This window comes from Branchiostoma belcheri, unplaced genomic scaffold (assembly GCF_001625305.1).
Source record: "Branchiostoma belcheri isolate BF01 breed outbred unplaced genomic scaffold, Haploidv18h27 scaffold110, whole genome shotgun sequence".
NCBI classification, from domain to species: domain Eukaryota; kingdom Metazoa; phylum Chordata; class Leptocardii; order Amphioxiformes; family Branchiostomatidae; genus Branchiostoma; species Branchiostoma belcheri.
In genome coordinates this window covers 1,116,033-1,140,271 of record NW_017802492.1, presented here as the reverse complement: position 1 = coordinate 1,140,271, position 24,239 = coordinate 1,116,033, and the positions used below count along the sequence as shown (strand labels likewise).

The window sequence follows — 24,239 nt, the reverse complement described above, 5'->3', positions numbered from 1 at the left end:
GTTACATTGACTGTATATAGACTAGTACAAAATACCTTTGGTCTGGGATTTGGTCTGGGAATTAAAAATGTTTTAGCATTTTTAACGCTGATGATCTTTTAAATGAATTGTTCTTTTATAAATGTACATGTACTGTAAAATCAGCGCAATTTAGTCGTGATGACTACAAAGTTGATTGCACAAAGTTGATTGAAAGGTGGTGAAAGGAGAGCAATGGTTTCCACCTTCTACTACTGTGAAAGGCTTGTGGACAACATCCCACTGCCCTTACAGGCTCTAAATGCTACAAAACTACCTTTACCTTTTTTAAGGTTAGACTACCCATATACAAGCCCCAGACACTTGTATTGAGGTGATTGCCTACCTGTACCACCTGTGGCACTGCCTCAAACAGATCGATGAGTTTGCTGAAGCCGTAGTCAGACAGGCGACACTGCCGGCTGAAGTGGTGGTGGTAGGCTGGGATGAACTTGTTGAAGGGCATGCGGCAGTGGGGCTGGCGACGCAGCAGCTCCACAACCTCCCTCGCAAACCGCTTGGTACGTTCCACTTCCTCTGGGGTTTGTTCTGTCGGGGAGAGTTCATTGTTAGAATGGGGGATGCCAGAGTGCTAACCTATAAATCCTAGCAAATGAACGTACCAAGATCTATTTTGCAATTTGTAACACGAATCCTGATTTTCTTTTGCTCTGCTGCATTCTTTACACTTTACAATGCTGCTCCTAGAAGTAAACTTAGTCTAGAAACTGTTATGCACAAATATACCTTAAGTCTTCACTGTATGATAGTTGGCATATTAATCAAAGTACTGTACTCAAATTACTGGTACATGTACTGTATAAAGAAAATACTGACCTCTCCTAGGTAGTGATATGACAGTGTTGTCTTCTGTGCTGTTTATCTGTTGAAAGACAATACATGAATGAGCCCGCAAACAAACAAGACTCAATGTACTTTCAGATGATAGCCATTGTAAAGCCTCACTGTAGTATCACATTTAATACTGATCTTCCTCATCGTCAAAATCTTTAATCAAGCGTCATTGTCATCAGAAAAAGGTTAACAGACTCTATAAGCACAATGAACAGACAAATGCCTAAGCCTAAGAAAAAAAATGTTGTTTCCCGTTTCCTGACCGATCCTAGAAAAAACTGCCAAACCTAGCCTTTTTATGTGTGTACTCCTGCAAGGGACATTAATTTTTCGAGCTGATCAACCTTTTCTAGCTCCATGATCTGACACCTGAGTGATGAAACGTTGTACAATCAGTTTTCCAACACTGACATTGAAAATATGAGTGTCCTCATGCAAGTTTTACTTTGTTAAAAGGTTTTGTATAAGTTGGATCACTAGAGATCGCCAAAGTATAATAAAAAAAGAAAGAAAAAAAATTCCTACCTACCAACCCTCATTTTTTGGGGACTGAAATAGGAAATACGTATTTTTTTCCTAGGCCTTAACAGATTCAAAGACACAAGCCTTAACAGACACAAGCAAAGTGAACAGACCTCCACAGTGTTTTCCGGCAGCTCACAGAGCAGATCCTGGACCTCACACACGCCGTAGTCCCTGACGTCCCACGTCTTCTCGTGACAGCCGTGGAACGCCGCGGGAAACTCCGTCTCCGTCACCTCCTTGTTGGGCAGAGACTTGAGCAGACGCAGGACGTCCTGGGTGAAACGCTTGACCTGAGCACGGTGGGTCAGGGTCAGCACACGGGCCGAGCCGTAGCCTAGGATCTATGGACAGAGCAAAATTATGTAGATATGAGAAAGATAATGTACATGTAGTACAATATACAGTACAGCTCGCGTCAATGTTTCCATCGTGCCGCGTCAATGCCGCGTTCCCCGCGCGTTACGAACGCGTTCGGCAAATATGCATAAACGCTAACCCGAACGCGGCATAACGCGGTAGAGTTGGCGTAGCGCGTAACCATAACGCATTTCCGATCGCCAGCCAAAGTTAATGAGATGGCGTCAGGTTTCATGTTTTGTTTTACGGTTTTGTAAGACAATAGCGACTTGTCACCTTGAACGGCGTCGTGTAGCATTGTTGGCACCTCTCTCATGTCGTTACAGAGATAGCCTACAACTACATGTACAATTTTCAACACGAAATTTAGTGCGTTTATAACGTTTCAAAAGTCAACAGCCGTAAGAGAATGTATCTCACAAAGTGCCGACTGCCGCCAGCCCGACGCACATTGGGGCACGGCCGCGGCGTTATGCAACGGACGCGGAGTCTTCACACACAAAACTCTTCAAGAAGCGGCCAAAATCCTCCCAAATTTCCACCTAAACGGACGCTAGGCCAAAATGTCCACATTTTATACGGTTTCATCCGACGAAAACATTGTCGAACATTGTCGACAAAGCGATACCACCACGCCCCCCTCCCCCAACTCACATAGTACGCGCAGCCTTCCCTGGCCGATACGTTAAAAAAAAATTTTGTTTTCCAGGGGTATTTTCACACCGAATCTACGATCTTTGCGTTCCAACATTCCGTTATACATAGGATAAAAACATATGTTATAGCTTTATTGTTCTGAATAATGTTACGGTATCACTTTTTCAAAGTAGCAATCAACGACTAGGAAATCTGACCATGCCGATCCGCAGGGGGAGACGTCGTCCGGCGGTCCACAAGTCGCCGCCAAGCCGGGCCGCCCGGCGATGATAGCAGCCTCTCTGTAGCAGCCTGATACTTACCGTCCGAACACAGAAGAATTATCCGTAGCTAATTGATAACAGTATTATAGCATATGTTTCTGTTGGAGTCACTTATTTCTCGTAATTTTTCTCGTAATTTTTCTCTCTCTCCGTCATGCTATACCCTCACATTAACAGTTACATACTTCAAGTCAAAGGCGTTCCAAAAACGCCCCTGTTCGAATAAAGAGATATTTTATACCTCTACTGTATGCTTGATGTGATAAAATGATGTAGGATGTGGCATAATTCTTTTTAAATGATACAAGACAAGCTGACTGGGAAACTCCGGACTGGAAAAAACGGCGATCCACTATCCACTAGCAGCAGGTAAGTTAGGCTAATCGACCGGAAGACAGGACTCAGAAACGCAGGTAAGGAGAACCTTCCACCAAGAACTAGGAGTCATAGGACTTATTAATGTCATTTCAAGCAAGCAACAGCGAAAGGATATGTTTATAAATTTGTTACATTCGGCGATCGGGAGGATCGTATTACTGAAGGCACCGCCTGTTTTACGTCTCACCATGCCATGCAATCCCTACTTCAAAGAGCAAATCTTGAAAGTCTTTGTACATGTACGTCGGAACGATAATGTTTTGTAAAGCGCCATATATGATGTACACTGCATATACATATTCTTCAGAACAGAACCAATGAATAAATACAGTCCTAACAAGCAATAATAATGCCAGGCATACATGTGTACTGATGAATAATGCGACTGCGTCCAGTGGCAGTGCGTATTTGGGAACTAATTTAAGTAACTTCGTTCTCAAGTTCCATATACATCAAACATAGCACATGGACAAATAAAATCTACAACTATTTTCTTTGTACAAGAAAAGAATTGTAAAGATGTAATGTAAAGAACTTAGTCTTATTTGCTAGCGAGTCAGAAGTTTTCTATCTGCAAGACACTGGAATAATTGCACACAAAGTAAAGAAGGTAAGGTTTCAGACAAAGGGAAGTCTTGATTATATATTATAGCAGTCAAGAAGAGCTGGATGGAAGCCTTGAGGCTGGCTGCTGACAGGGAAAGCTGGGCTACATTGACTGCCTCTTACGCCACAAGACGCGGGAGCCCGCTAAGAGGACGGATCCGCGGAGAACCCGAGTCCACTAATATTAATAACACAATACTGAATAATGCTGGGGTTACATGTGCTGGGGTCATATTTCCTGGACCACATTTCCAACCCGGGGGCCGGTATCGATGTTACATACACATGTTTAGGTCCTGTTCCCATCCAAACCTTCTCTTCTAAAGGTCGACATCACCTGTAATTAAAAAAAATAATAATTAATTCTTTCTCTGATTACTATGGAGAGCTGGTGTATTTTGCATACATGTACATTTAATTCTGTTAATAAATGATACTGACAAAACATATACTGGCACACAAAACAATCAGCTTATTCGATAATAAAATTTGTAGTTCATTACCATATAGTTCATTGAAGTAATCAAGAAAAACGGCCGTGTGCTAAGCGATTGTTGGTAACTCGTTTATTATAACTTTATACTAGTATTGTAGCGGGAAACCTTTTGGCTGTTCTACGTTCATCGCGGGCCACAGCCGGCTCGCAAGACATTACCACCGCATCGAAAGGTAAGGCAAGTGCAGCGAAACGTACAGCTTTGGAGAGTGTCGGCGATCAAGTCAGCAATGGTAAAAGATGTTTGAAAAAAAAGAAGACAATATTACAATGTTGGTTTTATCGTGGGGGGGGGGGCATTTAAATGTTAACGCAGTACGTAGCTTTGTTGCTCTTTACGAAAGGCACCGACAGTTCTAAGCTAATTGGCAACAATCATTGAGGCGGGGAAGTATTTAAAATTTGACACTGAAACCAAAGCAACAACAAAAGGCTACTGTACCCCCACTTGCGATTCTGAACGTGAGAGAGTGAAAAGGTTTCAAAATATCTCGTACAAAGTAATGCTTATGTCACAGAATCAAAGGAATAAAACTCCCCAGCATGGAAAGATCTGCAAAGCTTCCCGCCGCTGGTTCCCACGATGCGTGGCCAGCACGTGCTCAGCGAGCTAGACAGAGTGGCGTCACGCCTACCAAGGCAGAGACCGGACCCCGCCCACTGGTCGGGCGGCAGGAGGTTTCACAAGAGTAGATTTTAAACTCCGCCCCAGTCATTGCAACATCCCATGCCGTGTAACGTTACAATCTACCCAGCAAGTTTCTCGTAGTACAGACTGGTATAGGCTATAGCCCCGCTACAACGTGGCATTTATCAAGATTTTAAGATATTTGTGGTACGTAATGAAACAATTTCTGTCAACCGAACCTTTGTAACAGCATGGATGTCGTCTTTGTTGAAGATGTCTTTGTTCAACTCGTCCGAGTCCGTAAGTGCATTAAAACTGACCATGCACACTCACTGAATGTTATGTAACGGTGGTAATGTCAACTTACGTCACGTTACGACGATCAAGAACGTTCACGGCTTGCATTTCAAATCTTACCACTCATAAACCCTCTTACAATTGTGTATATACTTACGGATACTTACGGGGTCGATGAGTTATTTTCTGCCGGTTTCTTCTGAGATCGGCGCCGGCTGGCTGGCGAACCATCTTGCGCTCGGGACGTGAGTGACCTACATTTCTTACCATGTGTCACTTGACTTTATTTTAACGAAACTTGGTGTCAATATCGACGATACCCAACGGAAAGATGCTCATTTATTCAAGATAACTTTATTTCCACTCTTCAACATTCTTATCTAAACATGCTATGAACGAATCGATGTCGTTCCACTTGCCGGTGTTCGCTATATTCCTGCCGCGTCGGCGGATTTCAGGGAAACCGCCTGAAATTAAGTACGCACCCCGACTTTGACATTTTGGAAAGTTTCAAAACATGCGTGCTTTATTCTGGAATTTATGCTACTATGAAACGACACGAAACGTTATTTTTTCGCAGGCCTTAACCTGCTATACTTTGTACAAACGACTCCAGATACGGGTACCCTTGATACTACACACCGCGGTATTGCCACAGCAGCCGTGCAGATCTTGTCACAGAAGATCGTAAAATTTTGACGTTGTCTTGAGTCCACGCATTTCCTGCCCTGCGTGGGGTTAATCAGTACCCCTCCTACTTCTCTTTGATCTCACCGCCCCGTGCATATGAATACCTATGAAAACGCGTTTCCCTCAAACCCTGACGCCTGGGCGAACGCGTTATAGTTGAAACCCTAACGCGTTTCACACCCTTCATTAACGCATGCGGAACGCGGTCTTATCGCGTCAATGCCGCGTTCGCGGTAGTCAGAGTTGGAAACTATAACGCGAGCTGTACTGTACATGCACTTTTAGTGATACAAGGCCTGAAAGAAGGAATTACTCTTATTTCACAAGCCAAGTACTGTAATCTGTCTGATTTACTTATTCTACTTTAACAAAGTAATTCAAATAAGGAGTTCTCAGCTTTTCTCTTGTTTTCCAATGTCCTATTGGTTCAGAGCCCATGAAATATCAAGGTATTATATTCAATCATGTTAAATTATGATAAATGCAACAGTTTTGGTCCTAAAATCACGTGAAATGCAATACATTGGCTAGTTTTCTTATTGTTTAACCATATTTTCTCTGAAAATTTCCAAAACTGATACTGGTAGTATGTATCTTGTGCAATGATAATAATGGTTTATTCAGCACTTCATGTACAGAAGCAGGTACCTGGGAGTTGGGTCCTGAATTACTCTGACATTCACTAGTTATTGTTTATAAATAATTACTGAACGTTAAAATCACTTGTAAGTTAAATACTAGTATAAATCTTACAATGTTCGGTACAGCAATGTTTTTGAAACGTTCAGTTCAGGCATTGGTAGTGGCTGAATCATAGTTTGTAGCTAGATCTGAAATGCCATACTTTTAATTACCTGTAGCACATGTGGGACAGCTTCAAACAGCTCGACCAGCTTGGTGAAGCCGTAGTCAGCCACCTTACACTGCCTGCCGAAGTGGTGATGGTAGGTGGGGATGAACCGGGAGAAGGGCAGCCGGCAGCACGACACGGTCTTCAGCAGGTCAACCAGGTCTCGACTGAACTGGATCAGCTGGGGGGAGGCTGCAGGGCTGGGAGGACGCAGCTTGGGCCAGCAGGCATCTAGGACAGGGAACCATAGAAAGAATTTTATTGCACAACAATTGCACATAGTACACAACAACTATTGAACAAAGTACAAAAAGGTATAGAATAAGACCTTATAAAAATCCTAACTACTCAAACAACAAGGGCCAGCACAAGTCTGTCTTTGATATAGTGTTACAATCGAGTGGGGCTAATCATACATGTAAGTTTTAGTATTTTTTCTAATAACAAAGCCTGCAGTCTTTTATATATCTATTTTTGCATTGTGGGAGTTATTGCATGTAAAGATATATTCAAATCTGTCTCTAGCACTGAGTCTCTTGAAATCTGTTGTACTATTAAGTAAAACATAGTCTGGACGAACTACAAGGCGTAAGGCATAGTGAATTCTTGGTCTAATTTTTCAGACAAAAATGTAACAAGGGTGACACAAGATATGGACAAACTCTTTGTTAACTACAGTACAGATCTCGGGATAAGCATCAAGTCCCGCGGGAGATCCCGCGGGAGTTTGCGGGATATCACGCGGGAGTGTGCGGGATCTCCTGCGGGAGTTTGCGGGAGTTCCTGCGGGAGTTTGCGGGAGTTCCTGCGGGATTTATCGGGATATCCCGCGGTACGAAATCCTCTCCCGCAACCCCGATCTTCGGTGTGAGACTTTAGGTTTCCGAAGGGCCGGCGCCGCTGTTACTTGAACCACGTTGACTACAGATTTTTACGCAGACAGACGATGCGTGCATGTTTTAACATGTTTTCAATGCATGCAAATAACAGTAGAGCAAACAGTACTACTATTTTTAACCAAACATTTCTTTTTTTATATATCGGAAATCTGGTGGCTTAATAAGGTACAGAACGATAACAAACTAATACAACCTTCTTGAACAATTTTTGTGTCCGACCTTGCGAGATGGACGGCTTTATTTTGATGTCACCCGACCCGCGCTATTTCAGATCTAATTTTTAAAAAATCTAACGCATCGACGTGCCAAATCGCCACTCGAGTTCTTTATTTTTCTCCTAGATAGGGGAGGTTGACGTATGGAGTTACGGAAGAGAGATTAAACATTGTGTAAAACAATGAGGCGAAGCATAATTCAAGGGTTCTTTACGTCTCAAATTTTGATACATTTCGTGCGCCACGCAGTGTTCAGGGCCTGCATGGGGGTTAGTGATTACGAATTACGCAAAATTTTCGCTATAACTTTCGTTAAAGTTACAGTTTCAGAGCTGATTACGACTTTACGCTTTGCGGCTAATGTACTGATTACGAATTACGTTGATTTTTTGGAAGGTTGCCTACGGTTTACGAAGACAATGAATAAAAAAAACGCCTTACGCCTTACGAAAAAGGGCATGCAGGCCCCCAGTGTTGGGCCGGGCGTTCCCACGCCGCGTCGCCATAGAAACCGCATGTAGGCCCGCAGCGGCGGCGGCGCTGGCAGACTCCCCGGGATTTTGATGGGCAAACTTTTAATTGTCGCAATTCTTAATACTAATACGGAGACCTCTTGACGCAAGCTGCCCATGAGAAGACAACAGCTACAAGATTATGAAACACAACAACCACAAACTCCTGCCGGTACGCCTCATAATTTTTATTTCTTGGTAACAATCTTGCCGAATTCACCGGAGACGGAGGGATTACTACACGTTACATTGTATTCATTCACGGTAGTTTCTTAAAGTTTGCGCTGAACAATAGCTTTGAAAAAAAAGTAGCAGTTTTATAATAACTATGACCGCGTGAGAAACACATTATACACATTATTTTCGTACATTCCTGTGATTCACCACCATTAAAATTGTAGCAAAATTGTAGCAAAGTTGACTGGTGTCAGACTCCATCGGCCCGGCACAGCTCGCCCGGCAGGACGTAAAAATAAACATTTGGCACGCCGCCATCGGCGTTCGGAGCCGCGGCAGACTTCGGGGTCTCGCACCAAGTTTTTCCGCTACGCGGTACGCGGGACACGACAGGCCTCCCGAAAGAATACCGCGGGATATCCCGCAGTCTCCCGCGTGATATCCCGCAAACTCCCGCGGGGTATCCCGCAAACTCCCGCGGGATATCCCGCAAACTCCCGCGGGATATCCCGCAAAATCCCGAATCCCGATGATGCTTATCCCGCGATCTGTACTGTACTGTCTAAATTATGGCAAATGTCTTATAATATATTTATTTAAATTATTTTAAAAGAGTTATTTGCTTTGAGTTTGGAAGGAAAGGCTGTTGGCACTTCCTAAAGCAGTTTTTCCTACTTTTCCCTTTGGTATACTGAATCCCAGTTTTACCAACACAGAAACATGGTCCTAGACACATACCAGCCAGAGGAAGTGGAGGCCTGTTCTGAGCCCACTTGACAGTCTTGTTGCCACTCTGACTGTGGGAGATGTTGACTCCTGGCACACAGCTGATCAGATGTTCCACCGGCACCCCCCTCCCACCCTCGTCCACGGGCAGGGTCCCGATCTCGCTGTTGTAGCAGGTCTGGAAGCTGAGAAGTGGCAGCCTGCCGTCGTGGGTCTGCAGCAGGGTGTGGACCTGGGCAGCAAACGCCTTCAGGGACAGGACGATGTCGGGCAACATGCAGTTTTCATGGTCCACCTCCCTGGTACTAAAGACGCAGTGTAATTAGTAAGCATCAGAGAGTTTTGTAACACAGTTGAAAATGTAAGAAATACTTCCCAAAGCAATCATCTTTACTACCTGTAACTACGGGCCAAAATTTTGCCCAAAGCATAATCTCTGACAAAAATTGGCAAGTGAAGATGTGAAAAGAGCATAGTCTACCAGAAAGATTTGCCCCCCCCCCCCCAAAATGCCAGACAAGTGTTTCAGAGGGTCAAGTCTTTTGTGGTGTGGGATTGTCATGCCTTTGGTGCTTGACAAGGTGTAAGTTACTACAGTTCTTAGTCAATAGTTTTATCAACATTCTATCAGACATAATACCTGTTGAACCTATATGTAGAATTTTCATAGACTCATACCAGCTAGTAATCTTATTATCTGCCTTACAGTGTACCTGTATCATTGTGCAGTAAACTTTGACTTTTGTTATGTCATACAAAATTGAGCTGACAGAAAAAAAAATCTGGCTAGCTAGAACACTGTCATGTCTACAGCTGGAGGACATCGTACCTTAGGAAGTCCTGTGTACAGTGGATCTTGCAGAAGGGTTCTTCTTCCTCCTCCTCCTCCACCACCACAGGACTGGAACTGGACAGAGTGGTGGCTGTGGTGGTGGAGCTGCTGGCTGCAGGGGAGGGGGTGAGTCTGGGGTGTGTGCCGGGGGGGTACAGGGGGACACAGGTCAGGCACACCACCCGCCCGGCAGAGCCCTGGTCCTTCACCTGCACCACGTCAGTCAGCTTGTGCAGATCTGACAGGTGGACCTGCCTGTTGTACCTGCAGTGGCAGATAGGGGGTGTTGAACACAGGTCCACATGCTTGATTTACGAAACACAAGAAAAGTAATATGTTTGTGTGACATTTCTTCTTCAAACATTTCTATGAATCCCATTATGATGGGATATAGAGACAATCTTGCCACAGTGTTAATATGTGTAAATTTTGTGGAAAAAAAAACATTGTACTGGACACAACAGCTAGCCTTGATGCAAGACCCCATGTTGAACACAATATTCCCTTCGGCTGGGGAAAGCCACAAGCGACAATCCCAGAGTTAGCACCTGGGGGTCTAATTTATCTCTCTGACAGGGTATCTATGTTAAAATTTTCAGAGCTAGCCTGTATACTGCCCCTGGCAGTCTGGCTATATAACAGCTTGTCCAATATCCATTACACTCAAGACATCAGATTCTGAAGTTCATTTTGGCATTACATGACAGTCCAGCTGAGATAGCCTTTTTGGCAGTTCTATCAACAATGTCACATGAAGTCACACAATGACTGTACAATGTACAATGCACATACCACCTAGAGACCCACATAGGCAATACAGCACAAGATAATCTCAAACTGAGTCAAAGACAAGATTAAATCTATCAGGTGGTTTGACATCTGTACTGGATTCAGACCAAGTATTTGAGTTCCCCCCTCACCTCTTCTCGTAGATCTCAGTGAACTTGAAGAGCGGCAGGCAGCCTCCGGGAGCCTCGTTCAAGATGGCTGTCACCTCTGACCTCAAGTACTGCAGGGCAGGTGACCTTCGACCCCCGAGCATCACGTGTATTCTCTTGCTACCAACTTTACGTCTATGTACCTGGAGAAAAAAAATTGATCTTCAGATGCATTTTCAACGTGATACTTGTCTAAAAATTCTTATTCAAGGGTAATGTTTTCAGATAGGGTACAATAAAACATCATCTTCAAGGTTTGACCAACTTAAAGTCTATGAAAAAATGATTTTCAGATGCATTTTCAGCGTGACATTTGCTCGGAAATTCTTATTCTTGGCTGAAGTTTCCATATCTTCAAGCCTGGGAAGTCTTTTTTTTACTTTAAACAGTGCTCGAAATTAATGGTGTCCTGATGGCCACTGAGTCACTGACCACTGAAATTTAGGCTAGGACAAATAAAAAGTCTCTTTGGGACACTTTTGGGACCACAGAGAAATAATTAACATCAGAATGTCAGCCCTTCTTTAGTTGATCAGGCACGCTTCCTGGCTTTTGGCTCTGAAAAAGCCCCCCAAATCTCTGCAAAATTTCCCCCAAAACTCTGCATTAATATACTAGTAGTGTGCATGGAAGTCGTATATTAAGCAAAATAGAGTTGACTTAAAGCTTTTGTCATACATGCTTCTTGAAAAACAGGTTGGGCCAATTCATCCTCAGTTCGGTACAATGCTGGGACAATAGGGAAAAAGTTAATTTTGAGGCCTGTTTTAAGCAACTGTTTAAAATGTACCTGGGAAATGGCAAGTGTGGCATCAGTCATCTTGGGGACCTTGACCATAGCTTTCCACACACCTTCATGTGGAGCCAGCATGTCAAGCTTTAGCACCTTCAACAAGAATATTATTAAGGTTAGCCATGGTATAATTATATTGTATACTGCAGAATGCATTAGAGAAGATAACTGATAAAAGATACCTTTGACATGTAACAAACTACTCTGCAGCTAAAATTGTATCAAACTCATTGTGCTAATTTGTGGTCTATATTTTGAATTGAAAACATGGAATTAAGATGATAATGATGTTGATGATGATTGTCATCATCATAAAAGATAACAAATAACGGTAACATTTGCAAAGCAAATGCATAATGTTTACCTTTGCATATGGTCTGCTCTGTTAATTCTTACTGAAACACGGTCTAAATTGCTCCTGCTATAAAATTGCAACATGATGTCACCATGGTGACAGACGTCTGGTTCAGGTCTTTGACCTTTTTGTTTGGAGAAGAAGAGGAAGAAGAAACAGACCAGAAACAATGTTTTCTTCGGCAAGGGTAAACATGAAAATGCATTGCCATGGTAACATACCTTACAATGTTCCCTGAAGATAGACAGTAATGTCTGCCTCATCTCCTGGTGACCCAGGGTGGGGTCAAGGTTCCTGACCTCCAGGTCAACCCCTTGTGGGTAGAACATCTCCGTGAAAGGGTGTGATTGGGGTTGTGGGGATGCTGTTCTGGGCAGGGGTGCGCTGTACAGCATGGGGTATACTGGGGAGGCACTACGGGGCCTCGGTGGAAGGGGTAGAGGCATGTCCTGGGTCCTGTGATCAAATCTTGGACCAACAGACCTGGAAAGATGCAACAATGCCACTGTCATCTTACCTCTTAAATAATAATGTAATGTAATCAAACTGTTCAGAATCTGGTTAAGAACTGTTGGAGTTAAGAACTGTGGGTGGTGTCATATGGCGTAACGACAGAACGTTCGGCTCGGAACCTAGAGGTCCTGAGTTCGAATCCTGCCATGCCACCTTGTGCCCTTGGGAAAGCACAAACTTCCTCACCTTACTTGGGTGAAAATAAGTATGTCTGTTGTCGGTTTATGCATTTGTCGGCATAAAAATATGTTGAAAAAATTGCATGTGCCTTTGCCATGTCTTGTAATAAGTGTTGGAATAGAAAAAAAAAACTGTTGACAGAAAGTTAACACTCAAAGTTGAATGGCTGCAGTACCAATTGGGCTATTTTTCAAGATTTTCTAAACCTCAAGAACTCTGCTAACCTCCTGAACTTGGCATTCCTGTTGAAGTGTGATGTTGCATCCTGTCTGGGTCTGAAATACTCCAGGCTTCTGTCCTGCAGCCATGACGGCGGTACGTCTGTGTACGCCCCTGGCTCCCCACCCTCTCCCTCTCTCCTTCCCTCACTCCTCGGACCACCCTCAGAGTGGTTGAGTCTGTCCAGTCCTCCCGGCCTGCCGTGGAGCTGTCTGGTGTCCGGCGGTTGTGGATGATGTCTTGGCAGTTGTTTTAAGAAGCTTGGTGTCTGGTGGTGGCTGTGCTTTTCAGGGTCGCTGGTTGTGGAATGCTCAGAATCACTCCTGCTTTCCGTCTGCATTTGTAGAAATGTTGAATGTGTTTCAGCAAACTACACATGAATTCACAGAATTAGTGCTGTGTACCTAAACCCACGTTCAGGTACAGGTCTGGATTCAAGTCCAGAGGTTTAGGTTCACGTCCAGAATTGTAAGTTCTGACCTAAACCCAGGGCATATACAAAATCTGGACGGAAGTTCTCAGTGAACATTTCCAAATGGAAAATGGGGCATCTTTACCGCAGAATTTTGTATCGAGCACTGCACTACCAGGGTTTAGAAGCTAGATATGTTGTTTGCGGGGCACGTCTGGGTAAAACTGTGCCACATAATTTATGAAGGCCTACAGTTGACAAAGCCCAATGGCAATGTTTTTATGGGTTCACCACACCACGAAGTGGTGTGGTGAAACCATATTGCTTTTTCTGATGTTTCTTCTTCTTCTTCTCCTCCTTCTCCTTCTCCTGCCATTTTTTAAATGGATTCAGCTTCTTCATTTTAGGGCCTAAGGTCCTGAAATTTGGTATGGAGGTACAGTGGGCAAATACCCCTAGGCGTTTTTTAAATTATTGTGATACAGGCTTTTAGAATGGTTTTATTTGAGTTTTTTGGCTGTGTTATAGCAAATGTATTACTGTGTTAGTTTGCCTTGTTTACCACGTTTGGGCATGAGTCATCACAATGGAATGCAGGGCATCAACCAATAGGCATGCAGCTTTCCTCTATACTTCTTGCTGATTGGCTGTTGGGATTTAACTTGATTAACACCTGCACAGAAGCATTTCCATACTGACAGTATGTCTGTATTCAAGTGTTTTGGTAGGTATTTCAAGCTTTCCTGCTCCAGCATTGGAATGCCGGGCATGGACGTTTTTTTTTATTTTGAAAATCAACAGTTTGCATTATGCAATTAAAAATCCTAACCAATAAAGTAGGGAATAGCTATCCAACTGTTGTTTTAGTTGTATTTTACTTCATATTATAGTTATATCAATGTAAATCATTGTTTTCCCTTGTGTTTCTCATTCTTTCCCTGCCATGTGGTAAAATGTGGTGAACCCATCGCTGTATTTGCTCCAAAGCAAATATTGGCCTTTCTAGTCTTTATTTTATTTTTATATTTATTTCTTAATTTTTGACTGTTCAAGATTTCAGGTGGTTTGGAACAAAAAGGAGAATGTGACATGATTTTTTTGTACATTCAGATTTTTCTGGACTTGAACTTTAACATTCTTACAAGTCCGGAGCTAGTTCCAGCAAACCAGTACACAGCAAACTGGTACACAGCACAGTGAGTAAGAATGAAATGCCAGGAGGTAGACCTACAACAATGTATTACCTTTTCCATTTTGCCCACAGGTGGAGATGGTTCGTTCCCTCTACTGTTACTTCTGTGGCGTGCTCTACGTGTGGGGGACTTGTTCTCTTCTTTCTGTTTGGGTGCCAGCGCTACTGTAATCTTACTTCCAAACACATCCTCTTTCTCCATCCTCTTCTTAGCCCTAAAGACACAGAAAAATAAAACATGAGTTGTATGTAATTGTCGACTGATGAAAAGTTTTATACTCTTTGACAAACACATTTTGCTATATCTTTAAACCACAGTTAAAAGGTATTCAAATGTTGAACTTTATTCCAACACAAGGATTACACAGAGATCAAATTTTCAGCGACCACTGTTGCCTTCATCAGGATAATTCAGGACCAATCACTTCAAAATGTAATCTCGCAAAAGCTATGGTTACAGACACGTGACCTTATTCACACGGAACTTTACTGATACGTGACGTCAGCAATTGATCAAACGTGCCAGGGAGTTTATATAGTCCACTGTCTCTGTTAAGTGATGGCTGGAGTGACCTGATATATATGGCCTCTTTTAAATGACTCTTAAAAAGTAGTGGTCGTTGAAAATTTGATCTCTGTGTAATCCTTGTGTTGGAATAAAGTTCAACATTTTACTACGATTACTACCAAAACAGGTGAACTTTCATGATTATGGTTAAAGGATTGTCATCCTTTTCTCTCTACAGTGATATTTTACGCTGCTTTGATTCCGTACCTGTTGGCACTCTCGGTGTTCGGAAAGCGAATGAGCGCCGATGTCCCGGACACGTGGAGGACCCGCCCGCCACAGTTGTCCGACAGCTGCTTCAGCCGGTTGCGAATCTGGTTGCTGTCTCGACCAATGGGCAAGTGGCTGACCAACAGGTCTGTTAGCTCCATAGCTGCCTGCAAAGGTCAATGCGGAGTTTATGTCAAATGTTTTAACAAAATGTCCTGACAAATTTTTTTCTCTTTCAAGGAAAAAGAGCAATATATCTTATAGCATAGTTTTCTACTAGTAGTACGTGTATTAGCCATCCAGTCAGGGCTCTAGCCAGCTCAAAATTTTTTCACTCAGCCCAGGTTCATGATCAGACTTGGGGGAGAGTGCTCACAGTCTACGGGATTCAGGGGGCAAATTTGGAATTTTCAAGGCTTTAAAAATGCAATTTCCCACATTTTGAGAAGCAATTCTTGGGGTTGAGAGTGGTTGTTGTTGGTCCTTCGAATATTTTTATATTTTACCCAAGATTTTTGTCAATTTTGTCTGTCAAAGTTGACAGATTACTTTAAATTTTTTTCTGTCACGTCCCACAAAGTTCCTGCAATTGACGGAAAAACAGGTGCTGGCTAGAGCCCTGTATCCAGTATGACAAAAGTTAAGATTAGAGGCAAAATAACACTGTTGTTACAATTTGTTACCTATAATTTACCTTACTGGGTGATCTGAAAGGGAGATCTCGGACAAAGTCGTCGTAGCAGACGGCGTGATGTGCGTGGTGCAGCAGCGCCTCCTGTGCGTGCCGTGTGTGCAGCAGGACGATACGGAACTTGTGACGGTGTCGGAGGTCCGACAACTCAGAGGCAAAGTTTACATCCCCTATAGTGAGAGAATGAACATGCCTTACAAAACAAGTAGATATTTACAATATTACGTCCTAAATAGCAAAGTACAAATGAAACAATACAAGTAAAATGTGCAAAAAAAAACTATTCATGAGTTCTGTACACAAAATGTGACATTTTGACTGAGTAAAGAGACTCTTCTTACACAACCAAGTCTTTTATTCAGCCGACGTTTCGATGACCGTCTGTCACCTTCCTCAGGACTGGTTCACATTGCACTGCAGCACTGAGGAAGGTGACAGAGGTTGTGAATAAAATACTTGGTTGTGTAAAAAGAGTCTCTTCACTCAGTAACTTACCAACCTAATGAAACTATTCACGGACATTCTGACTGCATTTGGCTATAATTTTTGAACGGCCATTTTGTTTGTATCATGAGGTTATTACAGTACCTGTGCTAACTTACCTGAGACCAGGACAACAGTGGCAGGCTTGGTGTAGGTGTCTGCAAACCTGCGGATGCTCTGTCTCAACTTGTCATCAGCAGCATTCTTAGCTGTGGCATTGATGTGTACTACTGTCACCTGAAGTAAGATAGTATAAATACTAGAGTTCCCCGATCTCATACCTTCGCCAAATGATGTTAATCTTTATGACTGACAAAGTTTAGATTAGATTATCCCCCCTGATTTAAGAAATAGGAACCTAATTTTCATGAATTATATTGTTTTATCATAATCTCAACCAAAAGACAAAAAGTCTTATATTAACAAAGAATGCATTCTAGCATTTCCTAATAAATTATGCAAATGAGGTCCTGATTTCAATAAATTATGTTTGATGATGTTCACCTCAATTTAACTTTCAAATACCACAAGTATGAAATTCCAGGCAGTTATCATTACATAATTATAAAATTTTCTCATTAATTATGCAAATTAAGTTCTTTTTAACATAATCAATATCTTCCTGTGTTTCTCTCGTTGTCAATTACCAATGTCACAAGCTTCAATTGTCCTATCATGGAATGCAGCTGATTTATAGAATTTCCCCATAAATTATGCAAATTACATCCATATTTGCATAATTGTCACATAATTATATTAAGCATCACGTAAGCTACCTACATACCAAAAATCACGACGATCCGTCAACCGGTTCTTGAGTTATCCCCTTTTGAATATTTTCAAGAATTTATCCCTGCAGTTCCAGAGCAAGCCTCTAGGGGGCCTAAACTCACGCCACTTCTTTCCCAGCACAAGAGCTACCTACCATCTAAATTTCAATACCATAGCATGTCTAGATCATGAGATATCAAAACCGGAAGTTCAGCTGCAGTACCATAATAAGCCGCTAGGGGGTCCAAAATCTAATCATTTTGAGGTCTCATCAAGACCTAACCACCTACCAAGTATCAAGACAATCCATCAAGGCCTTCTCAAGTTATCGTGTTTACAGACAGACACACACACACACAAACACACACATACACGAACGCCCCTGAAAACATAACCTTCTTGGCGAAGGTAACAATTAACACTGTGTTACCACTTGAACAAGCATGTAAAATTTCATTAGGCCAAGGGAAAAAAATGTTGTGTTTCCTGTTTCAGTCCTGAAAAAATTAGGGTCATAGGTAGGGATTATCTTTTTTTTTTAAACTTCAGTGATATCTATATAGGAGTCCAACTTATACAATACAGTTTAACAAAGTAAAACTTGCATGAGGACAGTTTTATTGTCAATGCTACAAAACTAATTGTACAACGTTTCATCACTCAGGTGTCAGATCATGAAGCTAGAAAAGGTCAATCGGCTAGAAAAATTTATGTCCCTTGAATGGGTATACACAAAAAAAGTCTAGGGTCTGCAGTTTTTTTCTAGGGTTGAACGGGAAACAGGAAACACAACGTTTCTTTTCCTAGTCCTGATGGTAAGTAACAGCTTATTATCCAAGGAAAATATTGATAGCAAAGTTTGTTGTCAACAGGTAAAGTTTTGACAGGACTGAGAACAATTTGACGTTGTCAATAGCTAGATAAGCTTACAGAAGTAACAAGTTTAAGTCAAAAGAGTTGCACTTTTGTTCTGACCTGTGCATTGTTTAACTCCTGTATGACCTCCCTGCTCTCCTTACTGATGTCACACACACACATGAACTCTGCCTCCTTGTGTCCAGCGAAGAACTCCGTGCGTATCTTCTGCACGATGCCCATGGCAGTCTTCCCGCTGGGGACCTGGCAGTTCTCAATGTCCCAGAACACTCCGATAGGAGGCAGGGTGTCAGGCTGGGAGGGGGGCGACGCAGAGTCGGGCAGCTGGGTAACTTCTTCTGCAAGGTCAAAACAGGAGGATTCAGAAAATAATGCAGGTATTCTTACATCAATAGTGTTAAGTTATTCATGTTTACTCAGGGCTTGAGCCAGCACCAATTTTTCCGTCAATTGCAGGAACTTTGTGGCGTGTGACGGAAAATGTTTAAAACCAATCCATCTACCTTCATGGAAAATTGGCAAAAATCTTGGGTAATAATATAAAAACATCCAAAGGACCACCACCAACCACTCTTAACCCCATGATTTGCCTCCCAAATATGGGAAATTGAGTTTTCAAAGGCTTGAAAGTACAAAATTTGCTCCTGGACTCTCATAGGTTGCAATAGGGTCCAATCATGAATCAGGGCTGACGGAAAAAGATTTCGAGCTGGCAAGAGCTTTGTGTACAATTAGGAAAACAATTTTGTATTTCCTCAACCCTCACAAAAATACATTTTTTGTTGTGACCACTTACATCTGAGTGAATAAAAATACTAAAGCATGCATCTTTGGCCATCATCTAAGCCTAACAAGCATCCATGCTTAGTAATTAAATAAAATAAGACAACATTTATACCAACACTACACTACTCTGTTCTTTGACTAAAATACTGGCCTACGTACGAGCTAAACACGTACTGTGTCATCTATTGCCTTACCTGCTGGTTGTTGACTGTGGACAGGGGGAGTTGTAACGACAGTGGTGTTTTCTGAGCTACTTTCTACACTTGGTGTCTGCTTTCCAAAATGAGGCATGGGAGGCTGGACAAAAGGCAGTGTTCCTCTCCCACCATCTGTACCTAGGGAATTAAATTAGAAAAAGTCGTTAGATCAAGGAAAAATTCTGAACATGATTTCAATACGGACAATCATTGTTTTTTCTTTACATCGTATACATGCAAATTATTTGAGGACATATGCAAATTATTGGTAGGCAAATCAGCCAATCGTCACCCTCTTTTTGCCTTCCATTCATTGGTCGTGACGCCATGGCAATCGCTCATATTTAACTGATTAAAAGGAAAGAGAAGCAAACGAATGCTGAAGATTTAAGAGTGTCAAAAAAAAAGGATTTGGATCATTTTCTTTACAAGTCATAGATACGAAATGTATGTTGTCAGAATGTTTGGGGAGAGGCTTGACTTTAATTTCTGTCTGAACTACTATCATAATTTAGCATTCTAAGTTCTTTGTATGGCACTGCTTTGTTAGGATATTGTTACATAAAACTTTGTGACACAGCCAACAATGAACAAACCTGTGCTGCCCCCTGAAGTTGTGTAATTGTGGTGCAAACACCGAGAGGGGCTCTGGTGCTGGTTTCTGGGTCTGCGTTGCGGTGACGTCTGGAGGTGTGACGCAGTCGTGGAGCGCTGTAGAACTTGCAGCAGCTGTTCCTGAACAGACGATACTGACGGTGCCGGTTGTGGTACAGCGCAGTGAGCACAAGCCGTGTTGCCCAGGTTGTGAAGCCATGCCAAGCCCTCCTGCCCTGGTACATGGGGCAAGTAGCTATGACTGGGACTTCCCACGTGGAAAGCTGGGTCGGTGTGGACTAGGCCGGGGTGTGGGTGATACGGAATGTTTGGCGGCGGTGTCGGCACGGGTAGACTTGGCTGGTAGTGGGAGGTTGGAGGATACGTAGGGTGTGAGTGAGAACACCTCTGCCCAAGTGCAGCACAGGGGTAATCCAAACTAGGAGAACACAGAGAGCAGGGGACGGCATTGCTGGGGAGACTGGGGCCGGGGTGTTGCTGGGTCATCTCGTGCCAAGTGGACGGGGGCAGGGGATAGCGGGAGCTACCAAAGTGGACCGTAGGGGGCAGGGTGCTACAACTGGTGCAGCAGCTTGTATTGCACTGTGGAAAGACAGAACACTCAATGTCATATGCATACATGAAATACCCACACTCACTCACACATTGCACACTATTTAGACATGTTGACTCAGTCACTCACGCCAAATACATACGGTATGTCCTTCAATGACTGTTAACTATTGATACTTGAAAGATGGATCATTATTCATTATATTGCTAAGTTGTTCAAGCAAATGTGTGTATATTTCCCTCCCCTAAACTTTTGGTCTTCAAGTATTAAACTATGTAAAAAAGAAATAATGGCAATGGTTTCTGAATACTTTATGGTATAACCCATATTTCTGAAAGTCTGAGTGGTGCAGGTAAAATTTGTCTGGTGCAGATAATTTTCAACGTAGGTATGCAGGAAAGAGTACATGTATTTTAGGCCCTGGTTAAAGAACTGCCTGAGGTATTTGATGATGGCCATTTTCATTTCACAGAATAGACAAAGTGACAGGTGAAGTGATGTGAGGTAAAGGATCCTCTTCCCTAATCTCCAAGCAGATCATACAGTGGCAAGGCAGTATCCATTGGCCAGAGGAGTGTCCATAATGGCATTAGCCAATGGATACTGTCTGGCTAATGGATACTGCCTTGTCAACTTGATACTGTATTTTGCGGCCACCGAAAGACCTGCTTGGAGTGAAAGTGATCTCAAACCACACTTGAAACCAGTTTAGCTCATTGAAGAGCTAATCTTCCATTGGTCGTGACAGAGAGGACAGACGCTATGTACAGTATTTACAGGTTCATTGTACTGGGGAAATTCCCCTAGCTCTTTTCGACAAGCACAATGAACAGTGGACCACGGTTTAACATCCCGTCCTAGGGACTGCGACCCTAAACAGTAGCGTGCATGTCGGGTGAGCGACAACAGCCGGGATTCGAACTCCCAACCTCTTAGTCCAGAGGCAGGATCGCTAACCACTGGACTATGCACACTACACTTGGAGATTACCTCTTCCCTACCTGTGCACAGCCAGACAGATGCTGCAGGGAGATGTGGGTAAGGACGGCCTCCTTATCCAGGAAGCAGGCATCACAGCTGGGGAAGATGCACTTGTACACCACAGGGGGGTCGGCGGTGGAGGCAGCACCAGGGGCAGAGGTGTGGGAGGGGCCCTCGCTACTCCGCAGGGGGGTCTGGCTCATCACTGGTGGAACACACTCATACTACCCACCCTTTGACATTCCTAGGGCACTGAGGGGAGGAATAACATGTCATTTATTTCATAGGATAACTATCAAACCAATTTTGGCAAGGTAACTTTATGTTGCAGTTGACAGTAGGGCAGCACTGGTAAAGTACTGCGAAAATTGCAGGTTCAAAAATACTGAATCACCAAGTACTGGTACTGTACCAATATTAATGTACATTACAAGTTACACTACACTAGTGGCCTCGTGACACAGAGGTGACCAAAGTGACGTCTAGAGGGAGCATAACAAATACTTGTACGCAACAGATATTTCAGGAACAGCTAGAGAATTGTAGGACGCTAGGAATGCAACAAGAACAATCCATATGGTTCTGTATTTTGTTTTCTTTAAATAAGAATAAGGCCACCTACACCTAGTTCTGTCCACTATTTCAATGAAGATTCTGTCAAGTTTACTACTGTTTCTACAGTTATTGAACATATGTCAACTTGTACAGGTACAGGTCTGGACATGTACCTAAACCTCTGGTATGTCTGGACATGTACCTGTACATGCACCTGATGTTGCATGTTGTTTAGGTTTACAGTGAAAAATAACAGTCTCTGCGAGCCAATATTTTCCTTGCGCACAGTTGCAGACAAAAATGTCCCCACCAACTGACCAAGCAAACAACTTAAATTTTCATACAGGCTTCATCTGAGAAACATGTATAAATCTGCATTGCTTGTTTTATATTTCATATCATATATCACATTTGAAGGACATAATTGTTATTGTTATGAAATATCTATTTCTGGCAACAGATGTAGTATTCCAGTGACAGATCATTACAACTGTTGACAAATTGCTAGCCGTCTTGACATTTAACATCAATGGAGGTAAGAAAGTCGAGCTTTAGCGAAGCTTTCGTTAAGGAAAACATTGGAGCCACATTGCATAAACAGCGGGAAGCTTGTGTAACACTCCCACTTGGGATTTCACGTTTGAAGTCGCTGGGAGGTTGTGCAATACAGAATTTTCCATTCAGAGGCTACAAGAGTCATTTTCTTCAGATGTATGAAAGTTATGGGCGTGCAATATGTCTTGAAGACACAAGGCATCGAAAGGGAAGGTCTAAAAGCAGGCTGCAAACGTTTATCTGGGGTGACCCGTTATCAAAGAATGTCTGACGAGCAGCACGTTTGCCTGTCTCCCGTTACAACCCCGCCATAACTTTCTAAAATTAAACCATAAACAAAGCCCACAAATTAGCTAAAACGGTGCTTTTACGCTCTGACACGTGTATAGAAGATGTAGTAAAATTCCTGAAGGTGTTCAGTGTTTCTTACCTACAAAATAAATGGGAAAATGCTGCACCCTCCACTAGTCCATCGTGCGCTGCTGCAGGCGCGGGGACCGCAATGACACTGCCGCAAAATGGAACAACTATTTTGGCTGTTCTATTTACTGGCACCCCCTTCAAAAACAATATTTTTTATCACAAACTTTGAAATAAAGTAGGAGTAAGTAGTGATTTTTAATAAACAAAAAAGTATATTCTAGTGTACTCGTTCATAAAAGCTTGAAATGTATGTAACAGTACACACTTGAAAAGGAAGTTTCATATCAAATGTAATTGTAAAGTGTGGGCATAACCTTATCTTTCAATAGCAAATTATTCGATCTTGTGGGATATTCTGGTACCCAAGTTATTTAGTCGCCCATTGTGTTGCCTTCGGAATAACGTTTTTCTTTGAATATCATAAGACATTTATTACAGCCGAGGAAATTATAAACTTATTGATGCTTGTTATTTTGATGTCGTAAAATTATGGAGTTGCGGCAGGTCATCCTGGGTCGGCCGGGTGGCGTAATGATACGTGTATTATGATAAACCGTCGTAGTCGTCCCGAAATAGTCCATTACATCGTTTCGAGTTATGTCGGCACTGATTCATACTATTGGTATATATTGATTATTGTTCATTCTCACATATTATATCAGACTTCGAAAGTTCATATTTCTTCACAATATGAGACAATCTTTCGAAAGAATTTCAGCACACACGTCACCAAGTTGCGAGTGGATACAGGAGTAAACAGGCGCGGAAACCAGGAAGGGGAACCGGAGGCTTGGCTGTGGCGAAGGGCGTTTGAATTTTCGGAGTTTTGAAATTTGGCCGGCCGGTGATTCTACAGGAAGTTCGTGACGCACTGTTTTTACCGTTCAACAAGAAGGGGAAGTATTCTTGAAGCTATTCTGAGGCAATCGCCTGACATTCGAGCGTCCTAGGACGTTTATTCCTTCTCGTGGAAATCATGGACGACGAGGAGGTACCGAGTTTCTCTAGTCCGGAGGAAGAGATCAAGTACTGGAAAGATCTAGCGTTGGAATTAAGACAAAGGTAACTTCTAAATCCTCGTATGTCTTTCCAAATTACACCTGGGATACGTTTTGAAAGAATTATGTTCGTAGTGGGACTCTAAAGCTTGCTGTTTGGTTGTCTACGTGTCGAAGTTTTGGCGTTGTAGTGGTGGGTGGGGGTGGGTCACTTTAAAAAAAACCTCTCATCACGAGGCCTAACGACATGACATCACGATTAAAGTCTCCTCAACTATCTTTGAAAAAACATTCCAAGCTTCCCGCCCAATGTGGTAGGGAAAAGATCGTCCGAAACAAGAAGAAACAGAGCAAACTGACAGATTTCGGAGATGACAAGCTTGTGTTTTTTTTG

General features: G+C 42.7%; 2 protein-coding genes across 8 annotated transcripts in view; one reads left to right on the top strand and one right to left on the bottom strand.

Annotated features, from left to right (window-relative positions):
* Nucleotides 1-22,938, bottom strand: part of LOC109486973 (meiosis arrest female protein 1 homolog) — a 30,461-nt gene extending 7,523 nt beyond the window's left edge. Inside the window, exons 1-19 of the mRNA XM_019790892.1 lie at nucleotides 22,855-22,938; nucleotides 21,335-21,566; nucleotides 19,762-20,362; nucleotides 19,163-19,303; nucleotides 18,282-18,520; nucleotides 16,655-16,772; nucleotides 16,056-16,222; nucleotides 15,359-15,528; nucleotides 14,636-14,798; nucleotides 12,985-13,313; nucleotides 12,289-12,550; nucleotides 11,710-11,805; nucleotides 10,902-11,062; nucleotides 9,979-10,245; nucleotides 9,162-9,454; nucleotides 6,625-6,851; nucleotides 1,509-1,739; nucleotides 856-901; nucleotides 365-567 (exon numbers count right to left, since the gene is read on the bottom strand). Of these exons, the coding sequence (XP_019646451.1) occupies nucleotides 365-567; nucleotides 856-901; nucleotides 1,509-1,739; nucleotides 6,625-6,851; nucleotides 9,162-9,454; nucleotides 9,979-10,245; nucleotides 10,902-11,062; nucleotides 11,710-11,805; nucleotides 12,289-12,550; nucleotides 12,985-13,313; nucleotides 14,636-14,798; nucleotides 15,359-15,528; nucleotides 16,056-16,222; nucleotides 16,655-16,772; nucleotides 18,282-18,520; nucleotides 19,163-19,303; nucleotides 19,762-20,362; nucleotides 21,335-21,517 (3,897 nt within the window). The 5' untranslated portion in view covers nucleotides 21,518-21,566; nucleotides 22,855-22,938. The remainder of the gene's footprint in view (nucleotides 1-364; nucleotides 568-855; nucleotides 902-1,508; nucleotides 1,740-6,624; nucleotides 6,852-9,161; nucleotides 9,455-9,978; nucleotides 10,246-10,901; nucleotides 11,063-11,709; nucleotides 11,806-12,288; nucleotides 12,551-12,984; nucleotides 13,314-14,635; nucleotides 14,799-15,358; nucleotides 15,529-16,055; nucleotides 16,223-16,654; nucleotides 16,773-18,281; nucleotides 18,521-19,162; nucleotides 19,304-19,761; nucleotides 20,363-21,334; nucleotides 21,567-22,854) is intronic.
* Nucleotides 22,939-23,387: 449 nt separating this feature from the next.
* LOC109487055 (nuclear distribution protein nudE-like 1) overlaps nucleotides 23,388-24,239 on the top strand; it is a 19,127-nt gene continuing 18,275 nt past the window's right edge. For 3 of the 7 annotated variants that reach the window (XM_019791040.1, XM_019791049.1, XM_019791058.1), the window contains exon 1: nucleotides 23,392-23,909. In XM_019791040.1, coding sequence (XP_019646599.1) covers nucleotides 23,824-23,909 — 86 coding nt within the window. In that variant the 5' untranslated portion in view covers nucleotides 23,392-23,823. Of the gene's footprint in view, nucleotides 23,910-24,239 lie in introns of all 7 variants that reach the window. The other 4 variants (XM_019791009.1, XM_019791016.1, XM_019791022.1 and 1 more) reach the window with 3 other exon arrangements.